This window comes from Euprymna scolopes, chromosome 45 (assembly GCF_053919585.1).
Source record: "Euprymna scolopes isolate OS-2025 chromosome 45, ASM5391958v1, whole genome shotgun sequence".
In the NCBI taxonomy this organism is placed as follows: Eukaryota; Metazoa; Mollusca; class Cephalopoda; order Sepiida; family Sepiolidae; genus Euprymna; species Euprymna scolopes.
The window spans coordinates 26,713,576-26,734,574 of record NC_136526.1 but is presented as its reverse complement, the minus strand read 5'-3'; the positions used below and the strand labels follow the sequence as shown (position 1 = coordinate 26,734,574).

General features: G+C 34.0%; 1 protein-coding gene across 7 annotated transcripts in view; it reads left to right on the top strand.

The window, feature by feature from the left end:
• The window catches only part of LOC145269299 (uncharacterized), a 667,893-nt gene that overhangs the window by 270,099 nt on the left and 376,795 nt on the right, over positions 1 to 20,999 (top strand). For 3 of the 7 annotated variants that reach the window (XM_080124992.1, XM_080124990.1, XM_080124991.1), the window contains one exon: positions 4,891 to 8,094. The exons of 2 other annotated variants lie outside the window; for them this stretch is intronic. In XM_080124992.1, the coding sequence (XP_079981118.1) occupies positions 5,517 to 6,425 (909 nt within the window). In that variant the 5' untranslated portion in view covers positions 4,891 to 5,516 and the 3' untranslated portion in view covers positions 6,426 to 8,094. Of the gene's footprint in view, positions 1 to 4,890; positions 8,095 to 20,999 lie in introns of those variants that run through there. 2 more of the 7 variants (XM_080124993.1, XM_080124994.1) reach the window with 1 other exon arrangement.

Here is a 20,999-nt window from a genome sequence, read left to right as displayed (position 1 = left end):
ACGATTTAAAATCGTCACAGCATTTGCTAACAATCGAGGCGAAAGTCAAGTAGTCCACATCGTCTTTTTTCATAAGGTCCACCGTCTATGGAACAGCGACGATTTCGAACTAAATAGTTCAGTTAGTCGTTTAACGGTTTCCGTAAATGTCAGATCACTAGTCTTTTGTGGCAAGATATAGTCAACGAATGTTTTGTGTTCTGTAGCCTCTAATTTGCTGAGTAAAAACGGGCTTTTTTTTGGTTTGTTCAATTTCCACAGTCGATATTGTACAGATCTTCATACTGTCTGAAATACGTTTCAAACGGTTGATTTTCTTCAGGACAGTAGGTGAAATTATTTATTGTACTTAGTACCGCACTCTGGAAAAACGCTGTATCACTTTCTGTAGCTTGATTCTTATTCATTAAAACTTGGAATAGTGCTTCAGTTCTCTCTTTCTTCTGTTTGCAATGCAAAAAGTCTGTCATCAGCTCTCTTTTGAATTTGGATAATTCTTTCTTCTGCCTGCTGTAGTCTATCGTCAGCTCTTCTTTGCTGGTCAATTTGAAATTCAATTAGACGGGTGATCGTCTCTTTCACATCTTCCATTGTGTCTCTTTATTTTATTTTCTCAAAGAGACAAAATTTTTAATTCTTTTAAGGGTATTTGTAACTTAAACGGAAGTCACAGCAAGGGAAAACTTTTATAATTTATGGACTAGTATACTCTTCAGTAGCTGTAGCAGAAGTGCAAAAATTATAGATTAATTTTGCATACTCTTATTTTCTCGTTGACACGTGTTCCTTTTGTCTTGGATATACCAATAGTTCGGAAATGGAGACAGACTTTTTGTTTTACCATAGAGAAAAAAAAAATAGTACAATATACTACATACACCATGAAATATACAATATAAAATATACATTATTACACTTGCAATGTAAAATATACGATATAACACATACAATGTAAAATATACAAGTGGACTTGTGTTCAGCAAAGTTACGATTTAAAACAAAAACTGTTCCGGATTCCAGTTTTCAATAATGGATATCGCTATGCAAGCAGTATTTTCCTCACTCCGCTGACGAGCAAAAGTTTAACCAACCGAAAAGTCTTTATTTTAAAGTGCTTGAAAAAATTGATAGGTGAATAAAAAAAATAATAGGTATCATTTCCTTTCAGTGTGCGTGCATGCCGTTGCAAAAAAATGGGCTGGACAGAAGAAAAAAAAAGAAAAACTTTTTTTTTTAAGTCATCAAAACAAAAAATGGCTTCCCCGCCCGTAAAAAGAATATTTGCCTTTTTCACACTGTCTCTTTTCCTTTTCCTCTCTCGGTATAGTTCAAACAAACAACTAGTCGGTCACAATAACCACTTTGTCATAAAACAAGAATTAATTTCCCGTAATTTCCATAACAGAATAAAAAAAATCAACATAAAGTCCATATGTAATTTGCATAAACAATTGCGTCAACCCGTTCTATGGCAAATTAAATCAAGACTGCTTTTTTTTCACTTTTATTTTTAGCAAGCATGAAAAAAATATTCTAGTTACAATTTCTTTGAGTAGATAAGTTTAAGTATAGACTTTTCTTTTTTATGTTGCAATTTTTCGTCGTTGAACTTTTTTGTGTTGTAACTTAGAGAGTTTGCAATTGACTATTTCGTACAGCTGGAGAGTTGAAGTTTTTGCATGGGAGTTCTTTTTAAAAAAATTTTTTTTTTTTTTTTCTTTTTCACATCCTTGTCGCCATTGTTGGGAAAGGTGAAAGTAAGAAAACACAACAACTAGTGAGAATACGGTGAGAATTTATATCCAGAACAGGGTTAGTGATAGAGGAATACTAGTAAGTCCGTGGTGAGTCGTCTCCATACGACATCTGGATAGCTCTCATTGAGCGGTCTATAGTTGCTGCTTATGTGGCTAATGGATAAGTCTGTCTTAGTGATTATTAAGGTGTGTATGTCTCCACAACAGTAAGAAATCTTCCTGACTTGACACAAGTATTTGAAAGAAATCTTCCTGACTTGACGCAAGTATTTGAAAGAAATCTTCGTGACTTGACGCGGGTATTTGAAAGAAATCTTCCTGACTTGACGCAAGTATTTGTAAGAAATCTTCCTGACTTGATGAAAGTATTTGTAAGAAATGTTCCTGACTTGACGCAGCTATTTGTAAGAAATCTCCGTGACTTGACGCGGCTATTTGTAAGAAATCTCCGTGACTTGACGCGGCTATTTGTAAGAAATCTCCATGACTTGACGCGGCTATTTGTAAGAAATCTCTGTGACTTGACGCGGCTATTTGTAAGAAATCTCCGTGACTTGACGCGGCTATTTGTAAGAAATCTCAGTGACTTGACGAGGCTGTTTGTAAGAAATCTCCGTGACTTGACGCGGCTGTTTGTACGAAATCTCCTTGACTTGACGCGGCTGTTTGTAAGAAATCTCCGTGACTTGACGCGGCTGTTTGTAAGAAATCTCCGTGACTTGACGCGGGTGTTTGTAAGAAATCTCCGTAACTTGACGCGGGTGTTTGTAAGAAATCTCCGTGACTTGACGCGGGTGTTTGTAAGAAATCTCTGTGACTTGACGCGGGTATTTGTAAGAAATCTCCATCACTTGACGAGTGTATTTGTAAGAAATCTCCATCACTTGATGAGAGTATTTGTAAGAAATCTCCATCACTTGACGAGAGTATTTGTAAGAAATCTCCATCACTTGACGAGAGTATTTGTAAGAAATCTCCATCACTTGACGAGAGTATTTGTAAGAAATCTCCATCACTTGACGAGAGTATTTGTAAGAAATCTCCATCACTTGACGAGAGTATTTGTAAGAAATCTCCATCACCTGACGAGAGTATTTGTAAGAAATCTCCATCACTTGACGAGAGTATTTGTAAGAAATCTCCATCACTTGACGAGAGTATTTGTAAGAAATCTCCATCACTTGACGAGAGTATTTGTAAGAAATCTCCATCACTTGACGAGGGTATTTGTAAGAAATCTCCATCACTTGACGCGGGTATTTGTAAGAAATCTCCATCACTTGACGAGAGTATTTGTAAGAAATCTCCATCACTTGACGAGAGTATTTGTAAGAAATCTCCATCACTTGACGAGAGTATTTGTAAGAAATCTCCATCACTTGACGAGAGTATTTGTAAGAAATCTCCATCACTTGACGAGAGTATTTGTAAGAAATCTCCATCACTTGACGAGAGTATTTGTAAGAAATCTCCATCACTTGACGAGAGTATTTGTAAGAAATCTCCATCACTTGACGAGAGTATTTGTAAGAAATCTCCATCACTTGACGAGAGTATTTGTAAGAAATCTCCATCACTTGACGAGAGTATTTGTAAGAAATCTCCATCACTTGACGAGAGTATTTGTAAGAAATCTCCATCACTTGACGAGGGTATTTGTAAGAAATCTCCATCACTTGACGAGGGTATTTGTAAGAAATCTCCATCACCTGACGAGGGTATTTGTAAGAAATCTCCATCACCTGACGAGAGTATTTGTAAGAAATCTCCATCACTTGACGAGAGTATTTGTAAGAAATCTCCATCACCTGACGAGAGTATTTGTAAGAAATCTCCATCACCTGACGAGAGTATTTGTAAGAAATCTCCATCACCTGACGAGAGTATTTGTAAGAAATCTCCATCACCTGACGAGAGTATTTGTAAGAAATCTCCATCACTTGACGAGAGTATTTTTTTTTTAATATCCTGACGGTTTTTCTTCTAAATTTCCACATTTTACAGTGATATTTCAAACAATTTCTTCTTGAGTAGTTCTCAAATGTCTGAATAACTGAAGACAGCAGTTCTCAAATATCTGAATAACTGGAGACAGTATTTCTTCCAAATCTCCATAACTCAACAACAGTATTTTTCAGGAATACCCAAAACTTGGTTTTCCTCTAAAATCTCCATAACATTATTTTTCAAAGATTAAATAACTTGGTGTTTTTTTTCAAATAGAAATACCCTTTACAAGGGTATTTCTAAAAAATCTCACTAACTTGACATTGTTTCTCAAAAATCTCTATATCTTGATGGGTTTTCTCCAAAATTTTCTTAACTTTACGACAGTATTTCTCAAAGATCTTAATATTTGGTCAACAGTATTTCTCAAAAATTACCATAACTTGATGACAGTATTTCTTTAAAATCTTCATAACTTGATGACATTATTTGTCGAAAATCCTTGTAACTTGACGACTGTATTTCTTTAAAATCTTCATAACTTGATGACATTATTTGTCGAAAATCCTTGTAACTTGAAAATCGTTGTATACATTATGTCTAATTCAGAAGCAAGTTCTCAAACAGTTGTGCATGGATTGGCTTTGGGCATTTTCAACATCTGATGGCCAACCACTACTCATCATCTTCGAGACTCTTGTCACTGCAATTAAATTTCTTAAACCACCATTGTGCTCTGCATTCAGTTGTGACTCCTGGGTTTAATGCTTTTTTGATATCGTGAGCTGTTTTGGCAGATTTTCCGCCTAGCTTGACTTGAAATAACAAAATTGTGTGAATTTGCTTTTTTCCATCTTGTGTTCGGAGTTCTCAAAAGAAGACATTGTTTTGAAACGATTGTAATTTAACCGATTAGATAGTGTGGAAAACGCCCTTTAAAATGATATATAAAGTAAAGGTATTATAACAACAACTTATTTGAAAATACATTTGAAATCAAAATTTAAAATTTTGTCAACCAATTAGATTATTTAATTCCTAAAGTGAGTTTAAAATATCTGATATATTTAAAAAAAAAAAACAAAATGAAATTGGACCTAAAATTATATTTAACAGTTTATATAATCTTGTTGATAATGAGAAAGTTTATATCATAATCTTTTTTATTTTCTTCTTTGTTTTACAGATTCTTCAGCTAGGAAAAAACTATTTTTAACGATTTACATGATTTCTAAATGAAACCAGACAACGGCAAACATGAGAAACGGAAACATTCAAAATCTTGCAAATATAAAGGTTAATATTTCAATTAAAAAAAAATACTTAAAGACGCTGATTAAATTCATTATTTTTCCAAATCATGGTTTACTGTTTCAACGTTATATTTATTTTTGGACCCTGAAATCCTTTGAACATTTGAGGTTACATTTACTGTTGAATATATATTAAAAAAACACTAAAGAGAAACAATTTTGTTGAACTCGTATCCTAGAAATCTGATAGAAACTTTTTTACAAGAAATCAAACTGACAGTCTACTAAAATGTCAAAGTTGAAAGAGAAGGCATTTTTATGTGAGTATTGTAGCAGACCTTTGCAGATTGATAATTTTAAACAACACATCTGTTCATACACTGCACGTAAAGAGACCGTCACAATCATAAAGATATCTCAGTTGGAATAAGAGATAGCAGGTGAATGTCTGGCATCCAGTAGAATGCCCCATCCTCAGCTTGAACAAACTGATAAGAAAATTGTCAAAAATGAAATATGAATGAAATTCTATTTACAGAAAAGCAATTTAATGTAAAATATGGAAAGACCAATTGGAAAGAAACCATATTCTTGTGAAATTTGTGGTAAATCATTTGTGGAGAAAGGTAACTTAAAAAAACATATGGGAATACACACTGGAGAGAGGCCATTTTCTTGTGAAATTTGTGAGACTTCTTTTAGGTTGAAGTCAGACCTCATTATTCATAATCGAACTCATACTGGAGAGAAACCATTTACTTGTCTAACATGTTGTAAATCATTTTCACTGAAAGGCAATCTAATTCAACACATCCGAAGTCATACTGGAGAAAAGCCATATTCATGTGAAATATGTGGCAAATCGTTTACACAAAAGTCTTCTTTAAAAAAACACATGAGAATACACACTGGAGAGAAGCCATTTTCTTGTGATTTGTGTAATAAATCATTTTCAGAGAAAGGAAATTTAAGTAAACATATGGGAATACATACTGGTGATAAACCATTTTCTTGTGAGGTGTGTAGCGCTTCCTTTACAATGAAGTCTGATCTGATGAATCATAAGCGAACACATACTGGAGAAAAGCCATATTCATGTGATTTGTGTGAAACATCATTTTCAGTACGAGGAAATTTAATTGGTCATATCCGAAGTCACACTGGAGATAAACCATATTCATGTGAAGTATGTGGGACATCATTTGCACATAAACCGCATTTGAAAAGACACATGAGAACACACACGGGGGAGAAGCCATACTCTTGTAAAATTTGTGGTAAATCCTTTGCAGATAGATGCACTTTAACTCAACATATCCGAATACACACTGGGGAGAAACCATATAATTGTCAGCTGTGTAGAACGTCTTTTTCATATAAATTAGTGTTAATAAAACACATGCAAAAAATACACAATCAAGCATTGGAAGGTTTGGCTGGGGAGCGGCTACTACAACATACAACATAATGGAGTGCGTAAATAGATCTATTAGACGTCTGTAAAAAGTTATGTAGCAGCAAGTTATGAAAACATATACCAGAAAGACCTGTTGGAAATATGTCAGGTATCATCCACGATGACTATGTAATTCTTACAGCTATATACTTAAAGAACAGAGCTATCGCCCCTGGAAGGAGCAGAGAAAAAAGTAGCAATTTATATCAGGTCTAATAAAAAGTTTTTCTTTATGATCACAGTTATAAAGCAATTTGTTTTTGCAGGACTTCTGTTATACCCTGCTCAAATAAGATCTTTTTCTAATTCAGTGACTCATCAATATAACTCTACCTATCAAGCGTTTTCTATGCATTTGATTTTTGTGCAAAACAGGTCGCACAGGCTTGAAACCCCCTTGAATTTTGACTTTTGCCTTATTTCTATTATTAACTTGAAAAATCCTTGAAAATGTCTTAAAAATCCTGTTCTTTATGTTCAGTAAAAATTTATGTAGAAAGATTAAAAATAAATACTATTAAATTATTTTTAAAATATTAAAAAAAAAACATTGAATATTTCTTTAAGTATTGGAAATAAAATCGAAATGCATTCTTCTGAAATTGCATTGTATTATTTTGGATACAAGAGTTACATCTCATTATCACAAAACTACCTTGGGTAGTTTCATGATAAAGGGACATAACTCTTGTATCCACAATACCTGAAATTCAAAATTTTAAAGTAAAATGAACACAGCATAGACTAATGTACAATGGGGAAAATAACATTTAATCATGCTTGGTTGGCCAAGTATAAATGGGTCAGGAAATGTAAATATGATTGTCAACAGGCATATTGTTGTGCATGTATAAAGATATTTGTTTTGTGCAAAATAGGTAAAACTGCCTTAAAATCGCACATGCTTGGCGCTAAACACAAAACAAATAAAAGCTTTTACCCTCTAGCAGTTAAAGGAAACAGAAATAAATCGTATTGCACCGGTAGTAAGAATCCCACATGATTGGATAGTGAAATTGACGTCATTAATATAAAATATTGCTAGAATTTAAAAATTGAAATTCTTGTAAAAGAATTTAATTACTAAGTATTTAATAATTATTAGTATAAAAAATAATTATTGTAAAAGAATTTTTTAAAAATTAAAGTCCTATTTAAGTAACACAATTCGATCGCCTGTTTATAGTGAAGTATTTTACTTTATTTTAAAATTAAAAACAATTAGATCTCCAGTTATTACGATAAAATATAGAATTAAAAAATTGAAATTATTGTAAAAGAATTTAATTACTAAGTATTTAATCATTAATAGTATAAAAAATAATTCAATAAAAAAATCTGCTAAAAAAACTGCTGAAAATCATTTTTTTCTGATTTCTGTATTTAATTAAAAAGCATTTAATAAAAAAATCTGTTTTCTAATATTGTCAATTTCAATATTTCATTTTATTTTTAAATGACGTCAACTTCAATATCAAATCAAGTGGCATTCTTACTACTGGTGTAACACGACTTATGTCCCATTTTCTTCCACATATTTCTGTTTCCTTCAACTGCAAGAGGGCCAAAGCTTTAATAATTGACCAGTTTTGTTGCATGTTACTTTATGTAAACAACTGTGACATTTAAAACTAATTCATTTAATAAAGAAATTATTTGGTTTATTATATCATTGCTCATATATCATGTTTTGGGTTTGTTTTACAATCCACAGCCATTCGAAAAAGTAAAAAAAAATCAAATATACAACAAATAAATGCTACCATATTCAATAGAAGTTTCTTTGCAACCTACTCACACCATTTTTTGGTGTTTTAAAAGTAGTTTTTAATGCTTTTTTCAGCCTGGCCGACCTAGTTTTCAGTTATCACAATTTTTTTTCTTGCTTAATTTTTTTGGGGGGTGGAAGATTCGAATGTCCCTTTATTTTTGCTCTCATTTATAATTTTATTTGGAGGGGAGGGACAGCTGCCTTGAATAAAAATTGCCCTCTAAAAAAAACTTTCCTTGCACAGACGGAGCTCTCCAATGGCTAATTCTCCCCCTCAAAATAAAATTGTATGAACCTTGAAGGAGTTGAGTAAACATATTACAACTTTTCTATCAAGACAGACTGTTGCCATATAATCAACAAAGACTATGTTCTCTACATGGATTAATTTGCTTTTAAACTAAACAGTTTATCACTTCAACTGACAATCTTTTCCTAATTCTACACAGTATATTAAGATATTAAGATTAAGTGTAAATCTTCAAAAACCATAAACTGTGAGTGTGAGGATATGAGTGCATTTCTACTACAAAAAAAACGCTTTTGTGTTTTATTTTCACTTAAAATCTTATTCTTGATGATAACACATCGATATGTTTGTATTCCTTTTTATAAGAAAAATATCTCAATAATGCAAGTAGATGATTTATACAACACGACTAGTTTCTTTTCATTCTATTATTGTATTTTTTTTAATTATTGCTTCAACTAGAAACCATGCATGTCCACTGAAATACACTTCTCTATTTAACTTCTGTATTTCCCCACTTAGAAATGTGTATGTGATTTTGTAGTTGCCATAACGTTTTCTTACAAGACATAAATGTTCAGATCATTTTCATGGGATAACTGATGCTTAAACTGATTGGTAATATAGGTTTGACATTTTGTTTGCAGTACATTTTAGAAGATCGATAGCATGCTTGGGTTAATAAATTAAAAAATACATTGAAAGTTTATTTGAAAGGAGAAAACCTTACTCATTGGCATTCACACAAAAAGACTAGTATTTATATATGTTGAATACATGTGAAAAGGTTTTATTGTGCCTGTGGTTTCTTTTACTGAATGACGACATATATTTGGGATTTTTGGACAGAATTCAATTTCCTTAAGAAGGCATGGACGTTCTATGAAAAAGTAGTTTCACTCAGCAAAAGTAAGCTTCATTTTAAGTTTTAGACAACATGGCGTCTAAGTTGTTTAAAAAAAAATATATTTCTGAAATCTGAAGATTTTGGCTTTGTTGAACCTGGGATAAAAGTAAACTGGAAGAATGTTCAGAATTTGGTGACTTTCAGAACTTTTACAAGTCTTGTATTCTTGGAATATGGCATCTATATGTATAAAAGACAAAATGTGTGTGTGTCTTGCAAAAACTTTTGACGGAGGCAAGGGATCCTCACAAGATTGGTATTGTTTTAAAGTTTGACCCTTTCGATGACAAATATTGAAAAATTGGCCAAAAACATTAATTTCTTCACCTTAAACTGGGCAGTTTTCTACTAGGAGAGGTCGTTTTTTGAGTCGCCATTTTTGCAATTCATCATATTGGTTGGATTGACTTCACTCAATTTGTATGCGTCTGTTTCTGGTCGCGTCATGGAGTATCTTTTCTGCCTTCGCATTGTGAGTTCAAGCCTGTCTGTCTTCTAGCATTTTTTTTAACACCGCTCTCCACCCCGGCTGCCTACTGTTGTTTTGATCCCCCCCCCCGCTACAAGTATTAGTAGTACGGTAACATAAGTACATAAGCACCTTAATTTATTATATAAATCACACCTGTATGTTTGTATATCTGCTAAGAAACTGGTACCATCTGAAAAGGCGATGTTTTGGTCGAATAATATGTAAAAATTAGAAAAAACGGTCAATTATTTTCTATAGAAATTAAGGCTTTCAATGAGGGAGGGTAGAAAAAATTGTTCTTTCATGACAATTTAGCCAAACATGCATGCACGAAAAATGTTCTTTCTTGAATTAATTTAAATAGAAAAAAACCTGTTACTTCGCTGACATGATCGAAGAGCAATAGTTATAGTGACAGTGTTATCTTAAGGTTACACTTCACGCTGACATATCGAACATTTTTTTTATTTTTAAACATTTAATATATAAAAAGGGTTATTTATGCCATTTTTTTATTTTTAAACATTTAATATATAAAAAGGGTTATTTATGCCATTTTTTTATTTTTAAACATTTAATATATAAAAAGGGTTATTTATGCCATTTTTTTATTTTTAAACATTTAATATATAAAAAGGGTTATTTATGCCATTTTTTTATTTTTAAACATTTAATATATAAAAAGGGTTATTTATGCCATTTTTTTATTTTTAAAAAATTTAATATATAAAAAGGGTTATTTATGCCATTTTTTTTATTTTTAAACATTTAATATATAAAAAGGGTTATTTATGCCATTTTTTTATTTTTAAACATTTAATATATAAAAAGGGTTATTTATGCCATTTTTTTATTTTTAAACATTTAATATATAAAAAGGGTTATTTATGCCATTTTTTTATTTTTAAACATTTAATATATAAAAAGGGTTATTTATGCCATTTTTTTATTTTTAAACATTTAATATATAAAAAGGGTTATTTATGCCATTTTTTTTATTTTTAAACATTTAATATATAAAAAGGGTTATTTATGCCATTTTTTTTATTTTTAAACATTTAATATATAAAAAGGGTTATTTATGCCATTTTTTTTATTTTTAAACATTTAATATATAAAAAGGGTTATTTATGCCATTTTTTTATTTTTAAACATTTAATATATAAAAAGGGTTATTTATGCCATTTTTTTATTTTTAAACATTTAATATATAAAAAGGGTTATTTATGCCATTTTTTTATTTTTAAACATTTAATATATAAAAAGGGTTATTTATGCCATTTTTTTTTTCGCTTATTCCTAATTTTCCCTTTTTTTTATTTTTCCATCATGTTCGCTGATTTTTTTTCGATTTTTTTTTTCCTTTAAGAAGTTTTTACATTTAAAAAGGGTTATTTACATTTAAACCGCGTTATTTACATCTAAAAAGGGTTATTTACATTTAAACAGCGTTATTTACATTTAAAAAGGGTTATTTACATTTAAACAGCGTTATTTACATTTAAAAAGGGTTATTTACATTTAAACAAGGTTGTTTACATTTAAACAAGGTTATTTACATTTAAAAAGCGTTATTTACATTTAAACAAGGTTGTTTACATTTAAACAAGGTTTAAATTTTACTTTCCTTTTTATTATTGTTTTGATTTACCCCCATCCCCACATCTCACTACACTTGGGTATCCCCTCTAGTAGGATATAAATACCATCAGACATAAATGGTTTGTAGCTGTTTGCTGTACTTTTATTTCTAATTAATTAGTTCTTGAAGAATGTAAATTTTTATTCCTTATTACCTTTTTTTATTTGTCTGGAGACAAAACCTTCCCATGTAAGAAATTCAGAGATGTTCATGCAATCCTTATGAGAAATTCGTAAGTCAATTAAAGAAAGGACAAGAGGCAAATAATCATCCACATCTATTGATTGTTATTTATACTCAGAACAATATGAGGTGTTTTGATCAAGAGAAAAAATTGGACATGGTGTTAATAGTAAAGTGTTGTGTGGGATGATAATGGATAATTAGAACACTTCAAGACAATGCCTGAAAGAGATACCACCTCAAGCATTCAATCTCCTGGATTCCAAACAGGCTAGCTAAAAAATAAGGAAATAGAAAGGTAAGGAGTTACTGCATTGTGACCAGTGGTGTGTGGCCCCGACAAACCGCTGACCCCCAACATCGTGTGTGCCGTGGTATTTTTTGTTCATTGTGTTTCTTACGGCCAGATCATCATTTTTTCGCTGGTGACTGTCAATGGGAACACACATGGTTTCACAAAGTAGAAATATTAAAATAAAACAAACACGGAAAACACAACGCCAATACTTCACATACATATCTGTTGCAATCTGGGTGTGTGTGAAACTATAGTCAAACCCCTGCGTACTACCAAGGCTAGGCTCGTCTGTCAGTTGCAATTCGTCTTTATCTCTGTTTTGCAGTCAACTCTAAAAACTGTCTAACCTTTGTCAGCTCCCATCTGCCACGAATGGCATATACAGGATGGTTACAAAGTCTGGCTACATTATGTTGCCAGACTTTGTAACCACCCTGTATATATATATATATATATAGAGAGAGAGAGAGAGAGAGCAGCGGGCTACTTTAGTCTTGGACAGACTATGGATACCCACTCAAAGTTGCTTGCGCGTGAAATTTTTGTGGTTACAAAGTCTGGCTACATTATGTTGCCAGACTTTGTAACCACCCTGTAGTTGTCAACTAACTGTCTTCTCTGCGTTGTGGTATCTGAAGTCGCCCCCATCACCAGCCACCCAGAAGCTGCCCTTCCCTTATATTGTCATTGTCAAGTCTAAAAGGCTCGAGCTAAAAATACGTACAGATTTATTGTTTGCTACTTCCTATCTATTGTTTGCCCCCCTCCTCACCACTTAGTGACTCATGGGTCACCTTTATATTATCACACACATCCCATGCCCAACTTGTCATTTATTACATAAATTATAAAAATACAAAATCATATCAACATAAATTATATACAATTCATACATATTACATAAATAATGCAACACCAGAGATCTGTCCTTCATTTCAAAAACAAAACCAACAAAGCAGAAATTCGGCATATCATTTCCAACCTAGGACCACAGATGTGCACCTAACTCTCTCGGTATTCCAGGGGTATTTGAATACCCTTAAAAAAAAAACTCTGCAAAGCAATTCCTTTTTTGACTGCCTCCAGACAACTGATACAGTTTCTCATACCAGAGAGGGAAAATCAACCTCGCCCCTCCATCAAGGAAGAAAAAAAAAACAGGAGAAATTTTAAACACCTCCATAATATTTCGCCCCACCCCCAATAAGAAGGACAATCTTATACATTTTGCTTAAATGACCTTGTAAGATTATCAAATCGTAACATTATTAAATTGTAAGATTATTCAAAAACAAGTAACATTTTAACAACACTAAAACAGCAATATAGTTCAACACAATAAAACCCAGTACCTGAAAAAAAATAGCATTTAACAATTATAAGTTTTTTTTGTCTCTCATTTTCTGTAATAATCGATTGAAAAGTCTGTGCAATTTTACATGCAAGAAACTTATGTAATCTTCATTGTAAGAAATACATAAAAATACAACATTTAACTAAAACGTTTTTCTTTAAAATCAAAACAAGTCTCTTTGCTTTCTCCTTTTTTTTGAACAACAATAAAAACAAAGTTTGTGTGCAAGTGTACAGAAAAATTTGTTTAAACAATCTCCATTTTTTTTCTATAAACAACAATTTCAATAAACAACAATTTCTATAAACAACAATTTCTATAAACAGAAATTTCCATTGTGATTGTCTATTTTTTTCATTTTCTTTTCTTCATTTTTTTTAAGTGAAAGGTCTTCTCTCTTCCCCTCTGCACAGATCATCAGCCTGCGACTACTAATTTTACCCTCCCCCCACATAAATAAAATTAAAATTCTAAAATTCTTGACTGACCTCCCCACAATCACTCATCACTCATCACATCAACCTTGATCCTCACCACCTACGTTTTCGGCATTTGTTAAATACATCCACTCTCTGAATACATTTTCCCGATAATTCTTTGTCCGCCACTGGATCATAGAACCAACTGTACCTCACATGTCAGTGTGTCATATCCCTAACTATCCGAATTCCCAGATGCTTATTTTCTTGCATCCCACAAAAATTCATGTTCCATTTTCTGTCAACCTGGCCAAGTCGAATCACCATGATTAAATTCTTTCTAACTATCGTCGCCCTCCCCCATCACCTAGCACACAACGCAAGATAAATCCCATTCCCACAACAGACGAAGTTCTCAGGAAATTCCTTAAATCGACGAACATCTCTCATAAAATGGTTTATGCTGCCAACAGTCATTGTAAACGGTGAGTGAAAAGATGGTGGGGGGGGGCGCATTGCCACAAATATAGAAGACTACTATATGGACAAAAATTGAAATGTTTAGAGATTCCTATCCTAGGCTTACATTTCCACAAAGTAACAAAATGACGCACTGCCATGCTCTCCGATCCCATTTTAACATCGAGTGAACGCAATCCGTGCATGTGAGTTTATGCATGTGGCCTCATCTCTTGTTCATAGTCAACACATAGGGAGAAAAACTTCACAATATGTGAATTGCTCCCCTCACTTTTAAACTCCTTCAATACAAATCACTATCTAATATCAAAATTTTCGCAAATAATTGTCACCTCTGCTGATAAATCACACATGAAAAGCCTGTATTCACACGTTTCTATGAGGCAAGAAAATATACGTCTACATATGCTAACAAAATAAAACAAAAAAGCTAAAAAATATTTCAAAATGGAAAAATTAATTGACCTAAAATTGCCGATTCTTTTTTCTGTGCAGAGCTACAAAACAAGAGAAAGCCACTCACCGCGTATCTGTTTTCATCTTGAATTTTCCTTGTTGCTCGATTTTCCTTTTTTTTCTTCTTCCTCCTCGGTTGCTTTGCATATTTTTTTTTGTTTTTCTTCACATTTTCCAGGTTTCTTTGTTTTTGTTTTTTTTTAATTCGGCCATTGCAATTTTTTTCTGCGTCCCTTCTCTCTCTCTCTCTCTCAAGTTTGTAATGAGAGCGCTCTCATGATTTTTTGTTTAATTGTTTGATTTCTTTTACCAAATGGATTCGGCCGCTTCAATTTTTTTTTCTGCATGTCCATTTTTGTTGTGAAATCACCCGAAGATCGAATCTCACGTTTAACGGCACCATTTGTGACCAGTGGTGTGTGGCCCCGACAAACCGCCGACCCCGAACGCCGTGTGTGTCGTGGTGTTTTTCGTTCACTGTGTTTCTTATGGCCGAATCGTAATTTTCTCGCTGGCGTGGTTTCACAAAGTAGAAATATTAAAATAAAACAAACACGGAAAATACAACGCCAATACTTCACATACATATCTGTTGCAATCTGGGTGTGTGTGGAACTATAGTCAAACCCCTGCGTACTACCAAGGCTAGGCTCGTCTGTCACTGGCAATTCGTCTTTATCTCTGTTTTGCAGTCAACTCTAAAAACTGTCTAACCATTGTCATTATCCGCTCCCATCCGCCACGTACGGCATCTAGTTGTCAACTGTCTTCTCTGTGTTGGTATCTGAAGTCTCCCCCACCCCGGCCACCCAGAAGCTGCCCTTCCCTTGTAATCTGTAGGCTTGTATTTGCTTCTATTTTTGTCTTCTAACACACGTGTATATAATCAATGATAACATCCACAATTTGGTAATTTCATTATCTTTTTGTGGGCAAAAAACTGATTCTTTGATTACATGATAAATTAGAATGCTGCTTAATTGTGCATATCCAAATTAACATGAATCATAATTTTTCTTAAACTATAAATGAAACTAAAAGTAAAACATTAAATCATGACCTAATTAAATTATAAAATCGTTTTTTAACATTTTATGTGACAAGTAAAAGAAAGTTATTAGTTATGACAGTATTACAATATAAAAGGGAAGGAAAGAAAATGTAATAAAAAAAGGCAAGAAAGCAAAGTAACTCAGTAACATGCAACAACAGTCTATCCTGTTCTCCATGCAGCTTCCTATTATGTATTCAAGCAGCAAGATTTTGAACACAAGCTTCAAGATTTTGTGACCGCTTACTTATAAAAGTTGTGGGCGCTGCCATCTTGATTCTTTCTTCCCTTCCCCGACAGTTTGATTCCACATGATGCACAGATGTGCAGATGCTTCAATGTAACCCCAAACGTGTGGCTCCCTTGACAGATCGCCGACTCCCAACGTCATGTACCGTGGATTTTTTGTTTGACTATTCCTCTTATGGCCGAATCGTCATTTTCGCGCTGGCGACTGTCGGTGGGAACACACGCGGTTCACAAAATACAAATATGAACAAAGAAAAGAAAAACACAGACGCCAATATTCACATATAAATTGACTGTTGGACTTGTGAGTGTGTGTCTTCTCCCCGTCCTATTGATGTTACATTCGTCTATCTCTGTTTCACAGTCAACTCTAAAATTGTCCACGTCTCTATTTCACAGTCAACTCTATAACTGTTCAACTGTAGTCGTTATCAACTCCCATCCGACGTCCAGTGCATCTAGATGTCAACTGACTGTTTCCTCTGTCTTGGTCTCTCCGGTCGCCCACCTAACCCTGGCTACTGGAAGCTGCCCTTCCCTGTTTTATCAGTAGGTTTCTATTGTTATTGTTTGTTATTTCCTACCTATTGTTGATTGTAGGATATTTCCGATTTCTTTGTCTATCCCCCCCTCTCATCACTTAGTGGCTCAAATCCACCCCAGGCCCACTTTATAGTATCACATCAATGGTAAGCCACAATTTTCCCTACATCCCTCTTTCCCTGGTCTCATGATCACAGACGGGGCAAGAAGGTAGTGATCGTCTTAGTCAAGCACTCCTTTGAAGAGGAATGGCACCACCCTTTCCACACACAGGAAATGACTAACAAGTTTCCTACGGGTGAGCACATCAGGATTTCAGGAATCTGATTTCCTCGTTTCCATCAGAGGGTGCCGCTTTCTTCCCAGATCTGCAAGCCAAGAACTCTTTTAGAAATCTTTTAGTCGCACCGGATCCTTGCAGAGCAAACTGATATTCTAAAAATGCTGGTGCACACGCAACGCAGAGACTACACTTTTATTGATGAAAATGTTATCCACATATGCTAATACACAACTCGCTCGATTGTGTGGTCTTGTAATGTGATGGCGTCTATAACAGGTTTCATAATGAGAGGTGCTATGTTGAGTCCAAATCTTAGCTGTGTGAGACAAAAGCGCTGGTCCTTGAAAAGGACAGCTTGAAATGGCCAAATTACCTCATCGACGTGGATGAGAAGATATGCCTTCTGTAAATCTAGAAATGATGCATCAACTCCTTGCGCCGCTGTTATCTTAGCTTTTGTGCACATACTTCTGTATTGGCAGTGAAAGCCATTTAATTCACTTTTAATTCACTGTAGTTCAATACTGGACGACTACCATTAAAGGAATCAAGCCTTGTGGGGGCCCCAGTCTCTTCTGGGGATATGGAATCAACCAGCCATTTGTGATCCAAAGTTCTAACTCCTTCTCGTACTCTTCTCTGACGTTATCAGGCATATTATACTTTACAACCTTGTTGTGGAGTTGAACTGGCAAGTTCTTTTGGGCCCCTTTCCATCTGGCATCATTAATTCATTGATAGACAGAGCTGTACACCTTCCTTCTCCCACCAGTTTTCATGTCTCTGCCGAGCGAGACTAATGCATCCCAATGCTCAAATTATGTCGGCACCAAGCAGCAGGTCATAGCCCAAGGGCTTCTCACGAGCTACTAGAATGTTGACTTTAGCCTGAACACCCCCATCCGTGAGGATCAACACAATTCTGACTCCACAGCAAGCCTGGGACACTCCATTAAATGTCCGAATTGTATTCACTGACCGCTCTCCACATCCGGCATTGATTCACACTAACTATTAACTGGGAATACCTGTTGTTGACAAGCACCATATGCCATCGACTACATGTCAATCACAGGCAACGACGCATCAATTGACTGACCTTGGCCAAGGGTAGCGATGGTAACACTTGTCTCCACACTTGTTGCTCGAACAATTCTGCACTATGTGGCCTAGCTTGTTGTAATGATAAGTGTATTCGTCCTCATACTCTTTGGTCATTTGTGTCCCCTATATTGCTCTGGATTCGGTAGTTCCTGGAGAAATGGTTGTGTTCACCACATCTGAAGCATTATGGAGATCGTTTTAAGGGTCACTGTTTGTTGGGTCTCCATTTTTCCTGGGGGCATTTGCCCTGTAAAAAAGGGTATTAGGATAAACAACAAAACAAGACTTTGGAAAGACACTGTACTTATTTTATATCTGTAAAATAAAGGAATTTATAATACAGAAAATAGTCTGTGGGGGACCCGGTGTGTAGTTCATATACTGGTTGTATAGCTGGATCCCCTCTTTGTAGGTTGCATGTATGTGAACCGGTTACATAAATAGGCTGCGATAAGCCAGATAGTTGGAGGTCGTCGTTACTAGGACAGCGTAATAAAGAAAACCATCAACAATAATGGCACATAATGAAATATAATGTAATGACATAATGAAGGACGCTGAAACAGGATCATATATTTACATATGTACAAGGAATGTTTATTTACGCACGTTACAGAGTGTGTGTTTATAACTAGCATGCATGTAGATAAACGTTCATTGCATGTCTGCGTGTGTGAACGTACATGAGAGTTCGTCGAACATATGTTGAAAGTTCATTGTGTGTGTAAGAGTTTGTTTGTACGAAACCTATTTTGAGAAAAGATGAACGCCCTGTCGAGGCATGGACGTAACTTGTGTGCCACTCATACTTGAGGTTTAAGTTGAAGGCAAACACGTATTGTCAGCTCCATGTCTCGAGCGTGAAGAGAGAGAGAGAACGGAAGAGGAAATGGAGGGTCCCGCTAGGTGTATCAGAAGCGGCTATTAAAAATGATAAGAACTTTAATAATTCAACTTACTATCTTTCAAAGCTTATAACTACTTGAAAAATGTAATTCAAACACTAATTTTTTTAATTAAAGGAACAAAGATCAAATTTTAAAAAAATAACAGGTTTAATAGCAAATTATGCAATATTTGTTTTTTAAATCGGTTTTCTTTAAAAAAAAAAAAGATTTAAAGAAGATCAACGTATTTTAACTTGCTTCAATAATATATATAAATGCCAAAAAATCACTTACCTATAAAAAATGCTATTTAATGGGTAGTTCCATTCTTTATTGTTAAGAATTTATCCATATTTATATTTTAAATTCTATGTATTTTTTAAATAAAACATTTTTTAACAAGTATTTGAAAACCCCGCCATTACGTAAACATTATTACGGTGTTTAGCCAAACGTCGAACTGGTGATTCATTTTGTTTTGAACTATGGATGAACAGAAGGATGTAAAAACCACACATTCACATTAGCCGTCTAGCCTTGCACTTGAAAAAATTTGTGGCTCCATAACTGAAAACTAGTCACATTTGCCTTAAAAAAAACAAAAAAACAGTCGATTTTTTTTTTTTTTTTTTTTTTCGTCTAGAATATTATATTCGGTTAATTGGGAAGAGCATAAAATTTCCCATTGACCCTGAAAATATCGTAAACATTTAACCAATAGAAAAATTTTGATAGATAACTGTGGAATGGTTACAGGAACGACTCATGAGTTGAGTGCGAGTGTTGCGGTCATACATGAGTTTTTGATTATATTTTATTTTCACTTTATGGAGTGAATTTTCTTTTTTAATAGCTAAAAAACAAACATTGAATGAAATAGAAATTATTTCCGTAATAAAACAAAACTTTCTGTGCAATATAAGATTATAAGGTTTCATTTAAAAAAAAAATCAACGTGGTTTAAAAAAAAAAGGTTTTAAACTTTGGACTTTGCAGGTAAATTTGCAAATAACTGTATTTTGTTGTTGTTGTTGTTGTTGTTGTTGTTTTAAATTAGCTTATTTTATTTATTGATCTTTTATCTTCAATTTGTGATATATAAATTTGAGGTGAGAAAATTAATTATTTTCATTTTGATAGACATTTCAAAATGGGGGGGGGGGGTAAAAAACCCTTGTCTAGAATATTATATTCGGTTAATTGGGAAGAGCATAAAATTTCCCATTGACCCTGAAAATATCGTAAACATTTAACCAATAGAAAAATTTTGATAGATAATTAAATTGAAAAAATTGAAAAAAATTTAACTCGTAAAATTCAATTGATTTCATTACATAAAAAACATGGTTGCATGAATGCGCGCAGGCACTTTGTAAACACTGTTTGTTTTTTTAAAATAAAAAATAATATTTGTATTATTTTTTAAACGACTTCAATAGTTTATTTTCGAAGTATATTTCATAAAGAAAATAAACAACCCACTTTAAAAAGAGAAATTACGAGTTTTTTATATTTTATCCGCAGTTTTTTGTTAGGGGTGTCAAAAATTCCCCCCAAATTCTAACACACCTAGGGCCCCACCCTGTGGGCAAAACGGAGGTTACCACAGGGCAATGCGTTGCTTAAAAGGTGTATGCATGGATGTGTGTGCGGTTTGCTTAAATACATGCTACATTAAAAAGGCCTATTCCTATAATACTCCCCCACCAGTTAGTTGGAGACTAGAGAAGTAAAAAGGTTTACGAAAGGAAAATATCACAAAGAGAGTTCAAAAGGTTGTGTAACTGTGGAATGGTCACAGGAACGACTCATGAGTTGAGTGCGAGTGTTGTGGTCATAGACTGTATTGCCATGGAGTCTATGAAGCGTGTGCAAGGGTCAGCACAGTGGGTTGAAGTTGGTTCGCGAATGCGTCAACTACACGCTTACGGTCACAAGTGAGGAAATTGATCCGTCTGTAGAGAGCTGTGTCAACGTTGTTTAGGTGATCGGCGTACTCAGTGGGCCAGTACGGGTCTGAACGTCCAGGGATGAGTGTCTTAGTGTGCATGATGCAGCTTACTCATGTTGGCTGGAGAACTTCAGTGATGTGAGGTGAGTCGTTTTGAGATCCAGAATTGTACAGTGTTTGGTGAGCATCTTTGTGAGTTAATGTCAGAAAGAGTTGATATGCCGTAAGGTATTGCTGAGGGTTGATATGCCGTAACAATTTGAGCTTGACTTATTTCAAACATCGA